Source organism: Nymphaea colorata, chromosome 12 (genome assembly GCF_008831285.2).
Source record: "Nymphaea colorata isolate Beijing-Zhang1983 chromosome 12, ASM883128v2, whole genome shotgun sequence".
In the NCBI taxonomy this organism is placed as follows: Eukaryota; Viridiplantae; Streptophyta; class Magnoliopsida; order Nymphaeales; family Nymphaeaceae; genus Nymphaea; species Nymphaea colorata.
The window spans coordinates 6,230,600-6,249,337 of record NC_045149.1 but is presented as its reverse complement, the minus strand read 5'-3'; the positions used below and the strand labels follow the sequence as shown (position 1 = coordinate 6,249,337).

The following is an 18,738-nucleotide window of genomic DNA, read 5'->3' as shown; positions in this document are numbered from 1 at the left end:
AAAAGAATAGTCATCTTCATGCTTGGGTTTATTTTCATTAAAGCCATTTTCTTCTTCTAAAAATATCACATTTCTTGAAACATACACCTTATCTTTTTCAATATCATAGCATCTATACCCTTTTTGAGTTTCGGAATAGCCAATAAAGACACATTGAATAGCCCTAGATGAAAGTTTATCATTTTTGTCATTTAAAATGAAACATTTGCAACCAAAGACTTTGAATCTTTTATAAGTTGGCTCCAAGTTAAAAAGTTTTTGAAAAGGTGAAATATTTTCTAAAACTTTAGAGGGCATTCTATTAATCAAGTAAATGGATGTTAAAATTGCTTCAGCCCAAAAATTTTTTGGAACATTTTTTGATATAAGAAGAACTCTTGTTGTTTCAAGAATATGTCTATGTTTTCTTTCGGCGACTCCATTTTGTTGGGGGGTTTTGGGACAAGACTTTTGGTGTATAACTCCCTTTTCTTTTAGGAATTCTTCAAATTCATTGGAAATGAATTCTCCTCCGGAATCACTTCTAAAAATTTTAAGGTTTGCATCAAATTGAGTTTTGATCATGTTGTAAAAGTTTTTAAAATTCATAAAGACTTCCGATTTGCGTTTAAGAAAGTAAACCCAAGCATATCGAGAGTAATCATCCACAAAAATGACATAATAAAGCAAACCACCTTTAGACATAATAGGAGCGGGACCCCATACATCCGAATGCACTAATTCAAAAGGTGCTTTTGCAACAAAATTTCTATTTCCAAAAGGTAAAGCCTTAATTTTGGCTTTAATACAATCATCACAAGAGATCATTTCTTTACATTTCTCTTCCAAAAAAGGGATACAAAACATTTTTCCTAAACTTGAATGCCCAAGTCTTTGATGCCAAACTTGAATGTCACTCTTCTTGACTATATTGTAAGTAGGGTTGGAAAGATCCAAATAGTCAACATAGTAGAGATCATTTTTCCTAAAACCTTCCCCAATCGTCTTCTTGGAAAGATGGTCCTGTATCAAAAATTTATTTTGTGAGAAGACAATATCGCATCCATGATTTGTTATTTGAGAAACCGACAAGAGATTTAAGTTAAGTTTGGGAATAAATCTAACTTTTGGTATTTTAAAAACTTTTGAATTAAAATTTTGATCAATATTCCCAACACATTTGATTTCAAGAAGAGTTCCATCGGCGGTTTTAACAAATGGGCACGATTCTTCCTTAGTGCATTCGGTAAGCAAAGAATTACAAGGGGTCATATGAAATGAAGCTCCGGAGTCAAGAATCCAAGAGTACTTACTTGATGATGTAGATGCCACGGTTGCTCCGGAGATTGGAGAAGTCCCTCCTCCTTTGAAAAGCGGTTGAAGAGCATCAATAAGCTTTGGTTGGAGGGCACTTACAAGTTTGTCTAGGTCAAATCGATTGCTTTCTTCATACATTGTCCCAGCCACACTTGTCTTTTTATCAAATCTCCTCAATTTAGGACATCTAAGTTTGGTATGTCCTTCTTCTTGACAATGGAAACATATAATCTTCTTGTTGCCATTATTGCTATGGTCATAGTTTCGATTAAAGTGAGGAGGCCTATAAGTTCTCATATGAGCACCGGGTCTTGAGGTAGCAAGAACACTTTCACTCTTGTCTTTTGAAAAATTGAGTCTATTCTCCTCCATTTGAAGTTCCGCTATGGCTTCGTTCATAGATGGCACTTTATGCCTATGGAGCAAGGAAGTTTTGACTCCATCATATTCCGATCTAAGACCAAGAATGAATTTATAAAATTTCTCCCTTTGGATTTGTTTTTCTCTAACTCCAATGTCTCTTGGATCATACCATTCGGGTTCAAATAGAGCAAGTTCGTCCCATAATTGCTCCATTTCTCCAACATATTCTTTAATGGACTTGTCTCCTTGTTGGAGACTTGCAATCTTCATTTGAAAATTGCACATGTAGGCCACATCCTTCATAGTGTGGGTTTTCTTGAGGAATTCCCAAGCTTCATGAGCAAAATTATGTTTTGCTATTTGGCCCATGGTTGTAGTATCAACACAAGCAATAATCCAAGTGATAATCTTGTGGTGTCCTATCTTCCACTCTTCCCATTTTCTCTCATATTCATTCATAGCCTTGTCTTTTTCAACTCCATCTAGTTCTTGAGCTTTACCATCTATGGTCTTGGTGAGGACTAATTGATGTTCACTTTTTGACCCATCAACGAGTCCCCATAGGCCTTTACTTCTAATAAAATGTTCCATAGTTTTTGCCCAAGAAACATAATTTGATGAAGTTAATTTGGGAAGAGGAGTAGAGGAAGTTCTTTCATCCATAATGTGTACCTTGTAAAAGAGACGTTGAGGTAGTGCTAGGATGAAAAACAGCCGCACAAAAATGAAGCTTTCGACGCGTCAAAGACTGCCACAATCTTCACCACCAAGGGAGCTTTATCCCGTCACAAATATCACCAAAAGAGGCCAGCAAAATAACAGCACCTTCTTGTGTCAAATTTCAGCCAACAATATATCGAACACTTGGAGTGCTTCACAGCTCCAAGGAAAGAGTAATAATTGGATCTTCCAAGCTTGAAAGACAGCAACACAAAGAGCCAAAACGAGGCTCTGATACCATGTAAATCAGGCCTGATCTTGAGAATACAAATGCTTCAAGAGATACACTCTTGAAGATCCCAACAACTTCAATAGGTAATACACAACCAAGCCTCAAACTTGAGGAGAAGATACCAAATCTATTAATCTCAAGAGAAGAATACACAAGAGAGGCCTAAAAGCCTTAACCAAACAAGGGACAACAGTCCCATATATATAGTACAATGAAAGGGAGAGAAGAAGGAGGAGTTGGCTGTTGGGCCAGCTCCAACGGCTAGAAATCTAGCCGTTGGAAGCTGGTCCAACAGCTAGTTCCCTTTTACAAAAAGGAAAAGGTAAAAATAGAAAAAGAAAAGAAATAAAAAATACATAAAAAAGAAAAGGAAGCAAATAAAATAAAATACATAACACCTATGCATACATAGATATTCATATATACAAATCATATATGAAACATATGTATACTTACATAATGTCTAATATTTAAATTCTAACACTAGTTTCTTGGGTTCATATTTGAAACCATCTTCATTAAAAGAACACATTTCTAGAAACATAAACTTTATCTCTTTGAATATCATAACATCTATAACCCTTTTGAGTTTCGGAATACCCAATAAAAACACAAGAAATAGGTTTGGAAGAAAGCTTATCGTCTTTGTCACTTAACACAAAACATTTGCAACCAAAGACTTTAAGTCTATTGTAATTAGGTTTAACATGGTGAAGTTTTTCAAAAAGAGAAATATTTTTCAAAAGTTTGGTAGACATTCTATTAATTAAATAGGTTGAAGTCAAAACAGCCTCAGCCCAAAAGTTTTTGGGAACATTTTTAGATAAAAGAAGGGCTCGAGTAGTTTCAATAATGTGTCTATGTTTACGCTCGGCCACTCCGTTTTGTTGTGGAGTGTTAGGACAAGGTATTTGATGAACAATGCCTTTTTCTTTTAGAAATTATTGAAATTCATTTGACATAAATTCTCCTCCCGAATCACTTCTAAAGATTTTGATATTTGAGTCAAATTGGGTATAGATCATGTTGTAGAAATTCTTAAAGTTGGTGAAAACCTCCGATTTATGTTTGAGAAAGTAAACCCAAATATGCTTAGAATAATCATAAATAAAGATCACATAGTACAATAATCCTCATTTTGACATAATAGGAGCGGGTCCCCACACATCCGAATGCACTAAATCAAAAATTTTTGGGCAATAAAGTTTTTATTATCAAAAGGTAAGGTCGAAGTTCTTTTGACAAAAATTCTCCATGAAGGGAAGATGAGACACTTTTTTTATATTGGAATGTCCAAGTCTTTGATGCCAAGTTTGAATGTCACATTCTTTGGAGATATTGCAAGATGGTCTTGAAAGGTCCAAAAAGTCTATGTAGTAGAGATCTTTTGTTCTAAAACCTTCCCCAATCGTCTTCTTGGATACTCGGTCCTGTATCAAACATTTGGATTGTGAGAAGATTATATCAAAACCAAGGTTGGTTATTTGAGAAACGGACAATAAAATTAAACTTAATTTAGGAGTGTGTCTTACTTGAGGTACTTTTAAAGTTTTGGATCCAAAAGCTAGGTCAAGATTTTCAATAAAATCAATTTCAAGAGAAGTACCATCCGCCCTTTTCACAAAGGAATAAGAATCATTTTTAGTGCATTCGGTGAGAAGGGATCCACAAGGAGTCATATGAGAAGATGCACCCGAATCAATAATCCAAGAATACTTAGTTGAAGAAGTAGATGCCACGGTAGCTCCCAAAGTTGAAGGTGTGCCTCCTCCCTTTAGAAAGGTTGAAGAGCACTTATGAGTTGATCAAGTTGGAATGAACTTGCTTCTTTTCTTTCGTCTTGAATTGGAGCTGCAACACTGCTTCTTTTGTCAAAAGTTCTAAGTTTTGGACATCTTGGCTTGGTATGTCGTTCTTCTTGATAATGATAGCAAATAACTTTTCTTCTTGCTTCTTCATTTGTACGATTGAAGTGAGGAGGTCTATAAGGTCTCAAATGGGCCCCCGGCCTAGATGTGGCAAACACATTGTTGACATTCTCTTTATCAAGACAAAGATGATACTTTTCTTCTTGCTTCTTCATTTGTACGATTGAAGTGAGGAGGTCTATAAGGTCTCAAATGGCCCCCCGGCCTAAATGTGACAAACACATTGTTGACTTTCTCTTTATCAAGACAAAGACGATTTTCCTCCATTTGAAGCTCCGCAATAGCCTCATTCATAGATGGTGTTTTAAAGCAATGAAGTAAAACTGTTTTAACAAAACTGTTTTAATACCATCAAATTCAGGTCTAAGACCTATAATAAACTTGTAAAACTTGTCACGTTGTATTTGTTTTTCTCTAAGAATAAGATCTTGTGTCTAATGTGGTTCAAAAATACTTAATTCATCATACAATTGATCCATTTCAGCCACATAATCTTTAATGGATCTATCTCCTTGTTGAAGATTGTGAATTTTGAGTTGAACATGATGCATATAAGCAACATCTCTCATGGTATGAGTTTTCTTTAGATATTCCCAAGCTTTTAGGGCAGAATTTAATTTAGAGATTTGCCCGCTAGTAGCATTGTCAACACAAGTCAAGATCCAAGTAATAATTTTGTGATAACCAACACTCCATTCTTTCCATTTCTTGTTGTATTCCGCCACTACTTTTTTTTTTTCGGTTCCATTCAATTTCATAGCTCTTCCACCAACAACTTTAGTAAGGACTAGTTGTGGTTCAAGTTTTGTCCATCAACTAGTCCCCAAAGGCTTTTACTACGAATAAAATGTTCCATAGTTCTAGCCCATTGTATATAGTTTGTTGATGAGAGTTTGGGAAATGGAAGAGATGAGACTTTGTCATCCATGATCAAAATCAACAAGGTAATTCCACTTACAAGTTATGACGAAAGGTAATTCCACTTACAAGTTATGACGAAGCTGGCTGCCACGTGAGAAGAAGTCCACGGCAATAAACGAATCCAGTCACCCTTCTTCTTTTATAACACTTGTATGTTTGAGATGACGAAAAAATGAAGAAAAACAGCCACAATCTTCACCACCAATAGAGGCCAGCAAAATAACACCTCAACCACAATCTTTACCACCAATAGAAGCCAGCAAAACAGCACCTTCTTGTGTCAATAATCAGCCAGCAATAACGTCGAGCACTTGGAGTGCTTCAAGGCTCCAAAGAAGGAGTAAAAGCTGAAACTTCAAACTGAAGGACAACAAGATGAATAGCCAAAACCCGGCTCTAATACCATGTAAATCAGGCCCAAAGAGACAAATACTTCAAGTAAATCAGCCTTGAAGCTTCCACCAACAAGTCAAACTCACAAGCCCTTAAACAAGAGGTGAAGAAGAACTTGAATTAATCACAATATGAGATACATAAAGTAGGCTAAAAAGCCATGTGAAACAATAGAGAAGCTGCCCTATTTATAGAGGAGAGGGCCAAAGAGAAGAAGGAGGAGGCAGTCCCAATGGCTAGAAATCTAGCCGTTGGGACTAGTCTCCCTCTAGGTAAAACAGAAAAAAGGAGAGGGATAAAAGGAGAAAAACAGAAAATAAACTAAAAGAAAAGATACATAAAGAAAGTAAAAATTACATAAGTGACCTAAGTACCCAAAAGATATAAAATATATATATACATATAAAGCATATATTAGATGACTAATATATGTGATATATATAAATATATATATATATGTATACATTTGGGATACATACATTCTAACACTGTGAAGTCCGTACTTAGCATCATTGTCACAAATAGCATTTCCAGTTTTTACAGGTGATGTTTTTCATGGTACTAATTGGAAAGTTTGTTTTATTTGGAAAATCTTGGGAATTCAAAAACTTTAAAGATTATAGAAAGTAAAAAATTATGAAAAATTTGGATTCTATACTAATTTTATTATGAAAAGTAAAACATTGATAGAAAATAAAAATAGTTATCAAAATGTTAAAAGAAACGTCAAAATATCAGAATATGCTAAATTTTCTGAAAGAGAAAAATGTGAAAGAGTGATATTTTCATTCTTTTTCCAAAATATTGTGATTTTTTCATGTTTAGTGCATTCTATTCTTAATTTTGAGGAGATGGCGATGCTTATATGTGCTTGGGTGGCATGTCACTTGCCCCTGTAATTTTTTTGTTTTTCTAAGAATCAATTTTGTATCTTGATCTTTTACTATTCTTGTCAAATACTTGATTTTAGATTCCATTCCTTTGGGTGAAATAAGTTTTAAAAGCATCTTTTGCTAGATATTTTCAGTACTTACCTAGCGATGGAGCATAAATTACTGCAAGTGGCTCATGCTTTATTTTCTCCATGTGCAGTCTATGGCTTCTCTATACAGATCCGCAGTGCAGGTTTTGAATGATAATGAACCTTTCCAAAATTGGACTAAGAAGCCTGTGGAACTGGAAATGTTTTATCTGTAATTGAAAGGCCATTCCAGGCTCTAGGGATAACGGTTTTTTTCTCATATGTGGCAATGAGGTGAAGACTACTCAGAAGGTTAAACTTTTGGTTGCATGAGAATCACAAATACATTTTTCAGTTAAGCTTGTAGCTGTTTCTTTCTGCATGTTTTAATTTAGATGAATCAATATATTCATGCTGCAGTCAAGTGCTTTTGTTGTCTTCCTAATGAAGCTCTCAACATGTGAGACATTGTGTGGATTTTATGATTCAATTATGTAAGTGCAGTTGACGCTACTTTGGAATGCCTATTCTTTTAATTGGAAACTTGCTTTACTATGAGACCAATGTGATTACTTGTCATTTTCCAATCATATGCTTCTAAATACCGCTATGAATGTTTAGGTAGATCATTCAGTATAACACTTGGGGTATTGACATTAATGAATATCTTTGTTATTCCATGAATGCAGTTTTTCTTTAATTTTAGCAATCTTTTAGTCATTTGCATAAATACCCTTACCTAGGGTCCATAATCCTTTGTTGGTTTATGCAAATGCCCTAACATGATGGAGAAGACTTTAAGTGAACAATAGTTGGAAGGGGCTACTTCATCTCTGTTGAATTATAAAAGTTTATGTTTCTAAGTGGCTCTTTGTAATATTAAAGAGCTATAAGACCTCTTTAATCATTTCTTTATTTTTGGTTGATGTAATCTGTAAATCTCTTTTCTACCCTAATCTCTTTATGATGGAGATTAAGGTTAGTGAATAAGGAACTTTTCTCTCTCCAAGTCTCACGACTGCAACATGGTATCAGAGCCTTCTCCTGCGGTAACAGTCAAGTAAGTTTTCTGCGACTTTCTCTTCTGGCGACCTCTCTCCGGCTACCACTTTCTCCGGTGACTTCCTTCCTCTTTCCTTTTCTCGTCACCCACCTTATCTCTTCTTACCCACCAACAGAGAGGCAGTAAAGAGATAAAGGTTGGGTGTGCTACGTGGAGAAGGACTGATCACACCTATGTGGAAGGCGTGATCAGATCCTTAAGTGGGGCTCGTGCTTGCTGTTTGGTACGAGGACCAGCAGATCTGTTTTTTTTTTTTTTTTGTGATGTTTAAGGCGTGATGATAGTGGAGTTATTGTAAAAGGTGGATGATGTTCTGCCGATGGTGTGTGAGGAGACTAAAAACAGCAGCAGTTTCAGTTTTCTGATGGTGTAAACAATTGGCAGAAAGCAGATGGAGCAGATCCTATCGGCAGGAAGCAGAGATTCTGTCGATAGGAGACTGAAAACAGTAGCAGTTTCAGTTTTTTGATTTCAGTTTTCTGAAGGTGTAAACAGGTGGCAGGAAGCAACAGAAACTAGCAGTTGTGGATTAGTTTCTGCTGTCGTGAGGTTTCTGTTAGTAGGTAGACAACATTGTTACAACATTCTTCTGTTGTGGAGGTAATTTTTTTTAAGAAGGGCTGTTTTATCCTCACGATATTATTCACTTCTACTGTCTGGTTATTCATAATTTGTTTAGGAGAAGTGCTGCGCATTCATGATAGTGTTTACTCCTGCTGTGTGGTGTTGGACCTTTATTATTGCCGTTCAGTCTCATTCTCTCTCTCTCTCTCTCTATATATATATATATATATATATATATATATATATTCTTTTGCTGTTGGTGGTTGATCTTTTGTGGACAGTTTTGTGATGGCTGAAAATCCTAAAACTGATTTCTCTCATGAGGTTAAAAGTGGAGGAAATCCATTCTCTTATGGTTCTATTGTAAAGTTAGATGGATCTAACTATGAGATTTGGTCTCGTGTGTTTATGAAATCTGTGATTGGACATCGGGAGGAGCATGTTATAGAAAAAGATGAGCCTGTGGAAAAGAGTGGAAAATATGTTTCATGGAAGGAAGATAATAATATTGTTATGTCTTGGATCATGAATAGTGTGCAACCATAGATTACTTCTACTATTGCATTCTATACCTCTGCTAAACAAATGTGGGATTTTTTGAAACAAAATTACTTGAATGACAAGAATAAGAATGTTAGCAAGATATTGCAAGTGGAGGAGGAATTACTTTTTGCAACAGGGTGACAAGAGTCTTGCTCAGTATTTCACTTCCCTCAAGTTGATCTATGAAAAACTTAAAGCATTACATCCCTCATGTCCCACATGCCATAAGGCTCATGGTGAACAGTCTATGGTTGCGAAGTTTCTACAGGGTCTCTCATGAATATGTAGTAGCAAAGACACAAATGTTACTGGAACAGAAATTCCCGACCTAGCTGAAGCCTACAACAGACTCAGTCGCCTTGCTGTGACCCTTTCTCCGCCCTCTAGTGATATCCATGCCTTTGCCTTGGTAGTCTCAGGAAGTTGTGGGTCCCCCAAATCGATCTATGAACAACTTAAAGCATTACGTCATCCATGTCCAACATGCTATAAAGCTCATGGTGAATAGTCTATGGTTGTGAAGTTTCTACAGGGTCTCTCTCACGAATATGCAGTAGCAAAGGCATAGATGTTGACTGGAGCAAAAATCCCCGACCTAGCTGAAGCCTACAACAGGCTCAGCCACCTTGCTGTGACCCTCTCCGCCCTCTAGTGATATCCATGCCTCTGCCTTGGTAGCCTCAGGAAGTCGTGGACGTAGTTCATTCAGGGGGAGAGGCATAGGTTGAGGGATAGGAGGAAGTCGGGGGAGATTTCAATGCACCTATTGTGGGAAAATAGGACATTTGGAAGACAGATGTTGGGATAAACATGGTCGTCTTTTCGGCTTTCCTAGGAAGAAATGTTACACCTAAGCAGGGCAAGAATTCTTTACAGACTCCTATTGGATCTGTCCAGGCAACGTCATCAGTTATAGATGGGTTTCTGTCTTCTTCTCACCCTGAGACAGTGAGTGTGAGTATCAACAAGTCAGAGTATGACTTCCTAGCACAAAGATCTACCCAGCCATCGGCCTCCATAGTCATGATAGACAACGCTATGTCCGTTGATACTATCCCACATGATACATGTACTACTTGGATTATTGATTTATGAGCATCAAGACACTTTTGTAGTAGACCTTTTATGTTTATTGTGTCACACTCATTACCTTAGACACGTCATGTGAGACTTGCAGATGGTAGATGGTCGCCTATTATGAGTTATTGAGATATCAAGATTTCTCAATATGACTATTCTTAATGTGTTATATGCTCCTAAGTTTCTCACAAATCTGTTATCGGTTGGACAATGATTAATGATTTACATTGTTGTGTTACGTTTGACTCTAGTTTATGTTCATTTCAGGACCTGGTGGAGGCTATGAGAAAGAGGGCATCTACTTCCTACAGGATCCAGTGGGTATTACAACATCATCGATCACCTCATTGTCGTCCTCTTTCTAATGGCATCTCAGACTTGGTCATCCATCTGTCTCCAAGCTCCGTCATTTTCTTCCTCATCTTTCAGTACCAGAGTCGTTCCAGTATGAAGCCTGTCAACTTGGCAAACACATCTGTAGCAATTATTCATCAAGTCTTAGTCCGTCCAGTTGTGGACTATTTGATCTTCTTCATGTTGATGTGTGAGGTCCTAGCAGAGTTGCTAGTAGGTCAAGATTTTGTTATTTCCTTGTTGTTGATGATTATTCTCGAGTCACTTGGGTCTTCCTTTTGAAGGAAAGGTCTGAAGTTGTATGTACTCTCAAAAACTTTATTATTGAAATAACGACCCAGTTTGATATTCTTGTTAAAAGCATTCGCACTGATAACGCTCTTGAGTTCAAGGCATCTACGTTAATGAAGTTTTACTCTGATAATGACATTTCTCCTCAATTTACTTGTCCTCATACCTCCCAGGAAAATGGAGTAGCTGAGCGAAAACATCGTGAACTTTTAAATGTGGCTCGTTCCCTTATGCTTCATACTAATCTACCTGCATATTTTTGGGGAGATGCCATTCTCACTGCCTGTTACTTAACCAACCAGTTACCCTCATTCTCCATTGACAACCAGGTTCCCATTAGACTTGTCCACCCACAAAGACCCTTGTTTCCAGTAGCTCCCAAAGTATTTGGTTGCACATGATTTGTTTACATACTTGGACTCACTTGATAAATTAGGGGCCCAAACCATTAGATGTATCTTTATTGGTTACTCCAGAAACCATAAAGGTTACAAATGCTTTGATCCATTGACTCAAAAAGAGTATATTAGTACGGATGTCGCATTCTTTGAATCTCAGCCCTATTATAACTCATCTCCTATCTCTACTGAGATGCCACCGTCACCAGACTCACTACCTATTCTTCCTATTCCTTCAGAGTCATTCCCTTTTGAATCTCCTTCTATAGACTCTCCGGCTGTAGTGTTCAAGTTTCGTGATCCTCCGCTGGTCTAAACACGTCGACAAAACCCTTCTCATGATCCTTCGCCAACCGCTTCTCAGGAGGTAAGTTCATCTGAAATGAGTAGCCTTACTCCGTCTGATCTTTGTCAAGACTTACCTATTGCTTTTTGCAAAGGCAAGCGACAATGTACTCTGCATCCTATATCTCATTTTGTGTCTACTGATGGTGTGGGTAAAAGTATGCAACAGTTTATTCAAGCTCTGACTACTCATACAGTTCCTACGTGTCACCAGTAGGTTTTATTAGATACCCAGTGAAGACAGGCTATGCAAGATGAGATAGATGCATTAGTTCAGTGAGGCACCTGGGAACTTGTTGATACTCCTCTTGATTGTGACATTGTTGGTTCTAAGTGAGTATTTGAAATATAATTTTGATGGTTTTGTGGAATGATACAAAGCTCGTTTGGTTGCTAAGGGCTACACACAGACTTACGGGGTGGATTTCTTTGAGACATTTTCTCTGGTTGCTCGGTTGGGAACCATTTGTCTTATCATTTCTGTGACTGTACACCATGATTGACACATGTATCAGTTTGATGTCAAAAACGCCTTTTTGTATGGTTATCTCGATGAGACTGTCTATATGCAACAACCACCAGGATTTGAACGATAGGGGGAGTGTGGAAAAGTATGCAAACTGAAGAAAGCTATTTATGGACTCAAGCAGAGTCCTCATGCATGGTTTCACAAGTTCTCCGAGGTAGTCTCAAAGTGTGGCTTTGCGAGATCTCCTCTTGATCATTCTCTGTTTATCAAGAGGACTCCCCGGGGTATAACCGTTCTAGTGGTTTATGTTGATGATATTATCCTGACAGGCGACTCCGATCAAGAAATTTCTGATGCAAAGCTGTTTCTTCAAAAACACTTTGTGACGAAAGATCGTAGTCCACTACGATATTTCTTGGGAATAGAGGTTGCTCGCAATAGGGTTGGTGTTATTCTCTCTCAACGGAAGTATGTTCTTGATTTATTGCAGGAAACCGGGATGGTAGGAGCTAAACTGGCTAATCTATCTATGAATCCACACATACATCTTCATGATGACCAAGGAGAATTATTGGATTCTCGATTATATAGATCCCTTATTGGAAAACTCCTCTATGTTACTGTGACCAAACCAGACATTAGCTTTGTAGTGGGGAAGCTAAGTCAATTTATGGAAAAACCCAGGAAAGTTCATTGGGATGTTGCTTTGATGCTGGTCAAATATATGAAATTGTCTCCTGGCAAAGGCCTTTTGTTCACAAAAGACAAGACCCTGGCAGTGGAAACCTATAGTGAAGCTGACTATGTTGGCTCAGTCGAAGATAGGAAATGTACCACAAGATTCTGTGTATTTGTGGGAGGCAACCTTATATCGTGGAGAAGCAAAAAAACAAGGTGTGGTGTCAAGATTTAGTGCAGAATTCAAATATAGAGCTATGGCTCAAACTGCAGCAAAAATGACTTGGGCTAGATCCATGCTAACTAGCCGTAAGTGTGTCGATTCCGCTTCCCATGAAGATGTATTGTGACAATCGAGCAGCCACATACATTGCAAACAATTCAGTTTTCTATGAGTGAACTAAACATATTAAAGTGAACTGCCATTACATTTGGGATCTCGTTCAAGGGAGAACCATTGCCGCTGTGCATGTTCCTTCAGAAGATCAAGCTGCAGATATGTTCATCAAAGCTCTCCCTATTGGTGATTTCTCTAGATGTTGTGACAAGCTGAACATGTTTAATATGTATGCTCCAGCTTGAGGGGGAGTGTTGAATTAGAAGAGTTTATGTTTCTAGATGGCTCTTTGTAATATTAAAGAGTTATAAGACCTCTTTAATCATTTTTTTATTTTTGGTTGATGTAATATGTAAATCTCTTTTCTACCATAATCTCTCTATAATGGAGATTAGGGTTGGTGAATAAAGAACTTTTCTCTCTCCAAGCACGGCTGCAACGATCTCTTTGGTCGAAAGGTGCTTTGCTTGAAAGACTTCAGAGATCTCCTTGGGTGGAAGTCTTTGTGAATTTCTATTGGAGAAGGAAAAATCCGCAGAAGCATTCCATTTTTTATAAAATGTCTTCATCATGGTAGTTCGATGGTGGCTCATAAACATACTCCATATTTCCCACAACACAATGTTGGGACGTTTTGACAAAGTATACCTTAAAATGGTCCATTGGCTAGTCATGAGTGTGCTCGAAGATAGATGGAATATCAATATTATCAACTTGCCACATGAATGTTGTTGTTTTGATACTGTAGACTGGAGGCACTGCTAACTAGCAAAGAGGCAAGGCAAAGTGTACTTTGATAGTCTGCAAGCAACAAGAATGTTGTTTTGGTAGTATAGACTAGTGATGCTGCTAACTAGCAAAGACTCGAGGCAAAGAATACTTTGATAGCTCTTGCAAGCAATGTGGATGCTCATTGAAGATAGCAAAGTCGCCAGTCTTCGCAAGTTGGTAATGGCTGACCATTGTAAAAAGCAACATTAGTGTTTGCTCCAACATTCTGACCAATGGGCGGTTGCAAATCTTTTATAGTTGACCATCGGCAACTCTAGAACTATCATTTTGCAAACCCACATGGTTGGCTTTTCATAGAGCTTTATGAGATTTATATGCTAGTGTTTGTCAAGTGTGCACTTGTAGGCTGAAAACATGCACATGTGTGTTGCCGATGTGCACATGGGAGCTGCTGATGTGTACATGTGAGCCACTGACGTGCTAACGTACAATGGCTATTCCCCGCTTGCAATATATGACTCACAGAGGTTTGCAAACATGCACTAGTGGCCTTTAATCACACTCAAGTTTGTTGGTTAATTTCTATCATTTGATTTGTCCATTATAGGTGAAACATTTGAGGTATGGAGTTATTAGATATTATGGCCAAAATGACTTCTCATGTTTGGATGTTGAGTGGTCACCACAACGGTCGAAGATAGACACAACAGGTAGCATTCTCCAGTTTTAACTAACATTTTGTACTTATGTCTCTTAGATTGGTGGTAAGCTTGAGTATTGTCATGATCTTTCACAAAGTGCAGTTTACCTATAAGGGGCCGTTTGATGGTCTGAAAATTTGGAATTGAAAATATATTTTTGGAAATATATTTCTTCGAATAAATGAATGAGAAAGATCTTTTCAATTCCTATTTTGATGTGTATGTGATGACAGAGAAATATATTTTCAGAAATATATTTTTGTATTTGATGATAAAGAAATATATTTTCAGATTTTCAGAAAACTATTTTTTAGTTTGATAATAAGGAAACATATTTCCAGATTTACATAATCTTTTGATATAAAGAGAGATAGTATAGAACCTGTGCAACATTAGAGTGCTGCATACAAAAAATAGCCACAAATTCAATAATAATAGCGAAAACAATAGATGGAAATAATAATACCACCACCATAAATTTCATATATGGGCTGATTGCAATAATAATAGCGAAAACATTCTGGATGTCAAAGTGAACCCATGCAATTCAGGAAGCGGTGATGACCTATTTCATTGTTGCAACCAGCACATAATCTGTAGAGAGGGAGACAAAGATCTCTAAAATGTGGCGTTGTGATGGAATACAAATTCCAGAGAATAGATATATATCTACAGGAAGCTAACTACGAACATAGATACCACACTAGTAATGTAGAAAGGCCCAAAGTACAAGATTCCTCTACTACGTTCCACGCCAAATGGCTCGTGCTAGAAGCGTCAGCAGCAGCAGCAGTGCAATTGACCGACTCCCATCTCTTTTCATCTTCAACGTGCTGATAATGGGGGAAAAATTCAAATGCAAGCACGGGCAAAATAATTTCTAGACGAAAAAGCACAGGCATTGCCTCACCTCAATTAACAACACCTAACAACTACAGGTAAATTTTACGATACATCACCTGTCTGCAGCTGCTGTTATTTTGCAGTGATTGTAGGAACGTTTGAAATGGTGGGCAAGCTGGGAGGATATGAAGATGAATACAAAATAATACAAAGGTTAAGGTTGTGGTTATAAGTAAAGGAACGGATAAGGATGAATTCATCCGATTATATGTAATAGTATAAAAAGAAATTGAGAATTAAAAGCGGAAGCTGAAAATTAAAGCAGTCACATCCTGCACCGCTGCTGTGAACCAACAAAACCATCTCAAGGTGAAGATCAGTTGACTAAATCCCAACTTGGTCTGCTTGATCTTTTAATTATTGGGTTTGTGTAGCAAGAATGTTGTTACAGATCTACAGACTTTGGAGAGCGACAGCTCCATCACTGAGAAAAGTCTGCTAAATGCTAACCACAACTTCCTGTTTCCTCAATTAAATCTGACTGATTACAATTTACCATACATCACCTGTCTGAAATTGGGCCACTGATCATCTCACAACATTTCCCTATGAAACTAATCCTAGAGAAATCAAAAGCTCACTACAACAGAAAGTGAGGTTCAATTTCGTCAGACATTTCAGTCTCTGTTGATACTTCGTTGTTCTTAGATTCTGGAGCAGGAGATGATTGCTTTCCAAGAACAAACCTTTCGGGAGTCCCATCCTCCATTACGCAAAATCCAGCACCACCCAATACAACAAGCAGCACCAAAAAGGAAATGGAAAAACCCCACTTGTTTTGGTACGCCAAACCAGAGACTGACTTCACAAAACCTTGTGATCAACGATAGCAAGGGTAAGGTTTAACCCCTGATTCCAACAAAAAACTGAATAACAGTTCAGTCCACGAACTTCAGCAAAATGGTTTCAACGAAATGTGAAGGAATTCAGTGAGAGTCGCCAAAATCAACAAACAAAGGGAATAAGCCAAGACCGTAATCAGAACTCAAGAAACACAAAACAAACAATGATCAGATAATTCAACTACCATTGAACAAGAAAATATGTCAAAAAGAACATCTAACACAAACGAAAGAAGTTAAACTAAAAATTCCCAAAATCTCATTAACACATTCAAAAGCAAACAGCGCCACCATCAACCCTAAACCCACTCCAAGAAAACCAGTGAATTCCATCAAATTCCACATTCAACACCACGATTCAAAGCCATAAAAAAAGACCCACCAAATCAGCAAAGCAGGAATTCCAAATCGTCGAACAGTCTGGAGGCAGATTCACCAAAGACAATGAGAACAACAGACTCCACAAGAGAATATACAACTCTGCAGAGGATTGCTGTCCCTTGAACAGAGAAATTGGGCTTTATGCCAACAAACGTGTGGGTTCGGATTTTTGAGGAGACCAATCAGCTGTTACCTTACTGGATATAAGGAACAAAGGATAGGATTACCGCGTTTAGAGGGGATGGAATCTTCTCACAAAGATGACATAGTGGAAAATGAAAGAAGTCGACAAAGAAGCTTCTATGGGGAATCAATGGTGAGGAGCGACAGAAGTTGGGAATTTAATAAAAATAGAAAATAAACTTATCGTTGTCTCCGGAAGATCGACAGGATGATTTGTGCCTCCTCTTCGTGCCGTCCTTCTTGTTCCGCTTCGTCAGACTGCATAAGAGAACTAGAAAATAAGAGATGGAGGATTTTCAGAGAGGAACGAAGACCTTCGTCGGACGGATGAGAACACCGCTTCAATCTCTTCCTCCTGTGAGGCAGCAGCAGAGGATGAAGCATCGAGGAAGACGAGCGGAGCCTGATGCACGATGAATTTATGCCCTAACGGGCAAAACATTTTTTCTGGAAACATTTCTCCACCTCTTGCGTTGGAAAGATATTTCTGGATTTTTTTTTTTGTGAAATGCGTTAACGGTTAAAAATATATTTCTGCATTTGATAAACCAGAAATATTTTAAAATTTTGAATTTTTTCTCTTTGCTACAGTCAGGCCATCAAACGGGCCCTAACCTATAACTGCAATAGTAGTGTTGATAACAGTGAGGGTGAGACACAAGTAGGGATGTCAACGGATCGGATTTGAACCAGATATCCATTCAAATTGCTTTTAAAAAATTGGATATGTTAAGCAATTTGACATCCGATTAAGACGGATTCAAATTTAAGAAATAACATCCGATCAGATACAAATTCAGATTCAGTTTTAAATAAATATTTCGATCAGATACTAACTATCTTAATAAGTATATATTTGAATTCAAAGTATAACCTGATATCCGAATGTAAACTGTGCATTAATATCCGAATTCGAATTGTAACTTGATATCCGAATCCAAACTGTGAGAGCTGATATCCGAATCCTGTAACTTAATATCCGAATCTGAACCGTGAGTTGATATCTGAATCCGAATTGTAACTTGATATTCAAATTCGAAACACGAGAGCTGATATCTGAATCATGTAACTTAATATTCGAATCCGAACCCTGAATCCTATAAGGTTTTGAAGTTGCAACCTATGACAATGGTAGGATAGTTTTGAAGTTGCAACCTATGACAATGGTGGGATTTTTGCACAAAAGGTTTAGCCAAATGCACAAACTTAGCATGGCACATGAAGAAAATAAATTTTATATGAAGGTATAATCTGATTAAGAGCTAATGACTTTCATGGAGTTGCATATAATAATATCCTTATAGTTACCATATGCACCATTTAACTTAAAATATTTAAAACTATATCATATAAAACTAATTAATTAATATTGTATTTAATTAAACATTTTGGTGTAATCAAACAAACTATTATAGTTAAGGCATCAACTAAGTAGGATATCTTAAATAATGTATTTGTTTAATTGAAAATAATAAAAACACTTCAATCAAGAAATTTCAACAAAATAGGCATTTTTTAAAATATGAAAATTCATTTCAAATAAATATGTTTAATATGAAAAACCTGTTGAACTTATAAAAAAGTTTTATTTATCAAATTATCAATTACTTATTTAATCAATTAAGTAAATTATGTTGTATATTCAAATAATTTGTCCAAAAGTATTAGGTATTCGATATATAACACATAATTCATAAATTTAAAAACAAAAACCTTTAACTAGTAAGAAAACAACAAATTTTTTTATTTAATAAATTATCTGATATATCATTTGATTAAATGAAACAAATTTTGTGTAAAAAAACAGCTATTACAATAAAGCAAAGAGGATTAACCCAAAGAGTTAGTGATGATGTGGAGCTAATGAAGGTTTGACATCATTGAACACTTTTTTAAAGGATATAATGCAAATTATTTCATACAACTCAATGAAATGAAAAATAATTATTAAATAATGTTTTTTTAAATGAAAAATAATATGGGCCACCTAATTTAATAATTCTTAATAAGTGATCATAATGAAATAATAGGTTACTCAATTAAAATATGTTATCATTTAA

At 36.7% G+C, this 18,738-nt stretch overlaps 1 protein-coding gene and 1 long non-coding RNA gene across 4 annotated transcripts in view; one reads left to right on the top strand and one right to left on the bottom strand.

The window, feature by feature from the left end:
• LOC116266246 (tRNA-specific adenosine deaminase TAD1) overlaps positions 1 to 10,699 on the top strand; it is a 39,026-nt gene extending 28,327 nt beyond the window's left edge. For 2 of the 3 annotated variants that reach the window (XM_031647383.2, XM_031647382.2), the window contains one exon: positions 6,946 to 7,378. In XM_031647383.2, coding sequence (XP_031503243.1) covers positions 6,946 to 7,050 — 105 coding nt within the window. In that variant the 3' untranslated portion in view covers positions 7,051 to 7,378. Of the gene's footprint in view, positions 1 to 6,945; positions 7,379 to 10,331 lie in introns of those variants that run through there. The other variant, XR_007574985.1, reaches the window with a different exon arrangement.
• Positions 10,700 to 14,822: 4,123 nt separating this feature from the next.
• Positions 14,823 to 17,112, bottom strand: LOC126410620 (uncharacterized). The gene is made up of 2 exons (XR_007575030.1): positions 16,497 to 17,112; positions 14,823 to 16,121 (listed from the first exon to the last, which is right to left on the bottom strand). It is a non-coding gene; the product is annotated as an uncharacterized LOC126410620 (long non-coding RNA).
• Positions 17,113 to 18,738: the final 1,626 nt, after the last annotated feature.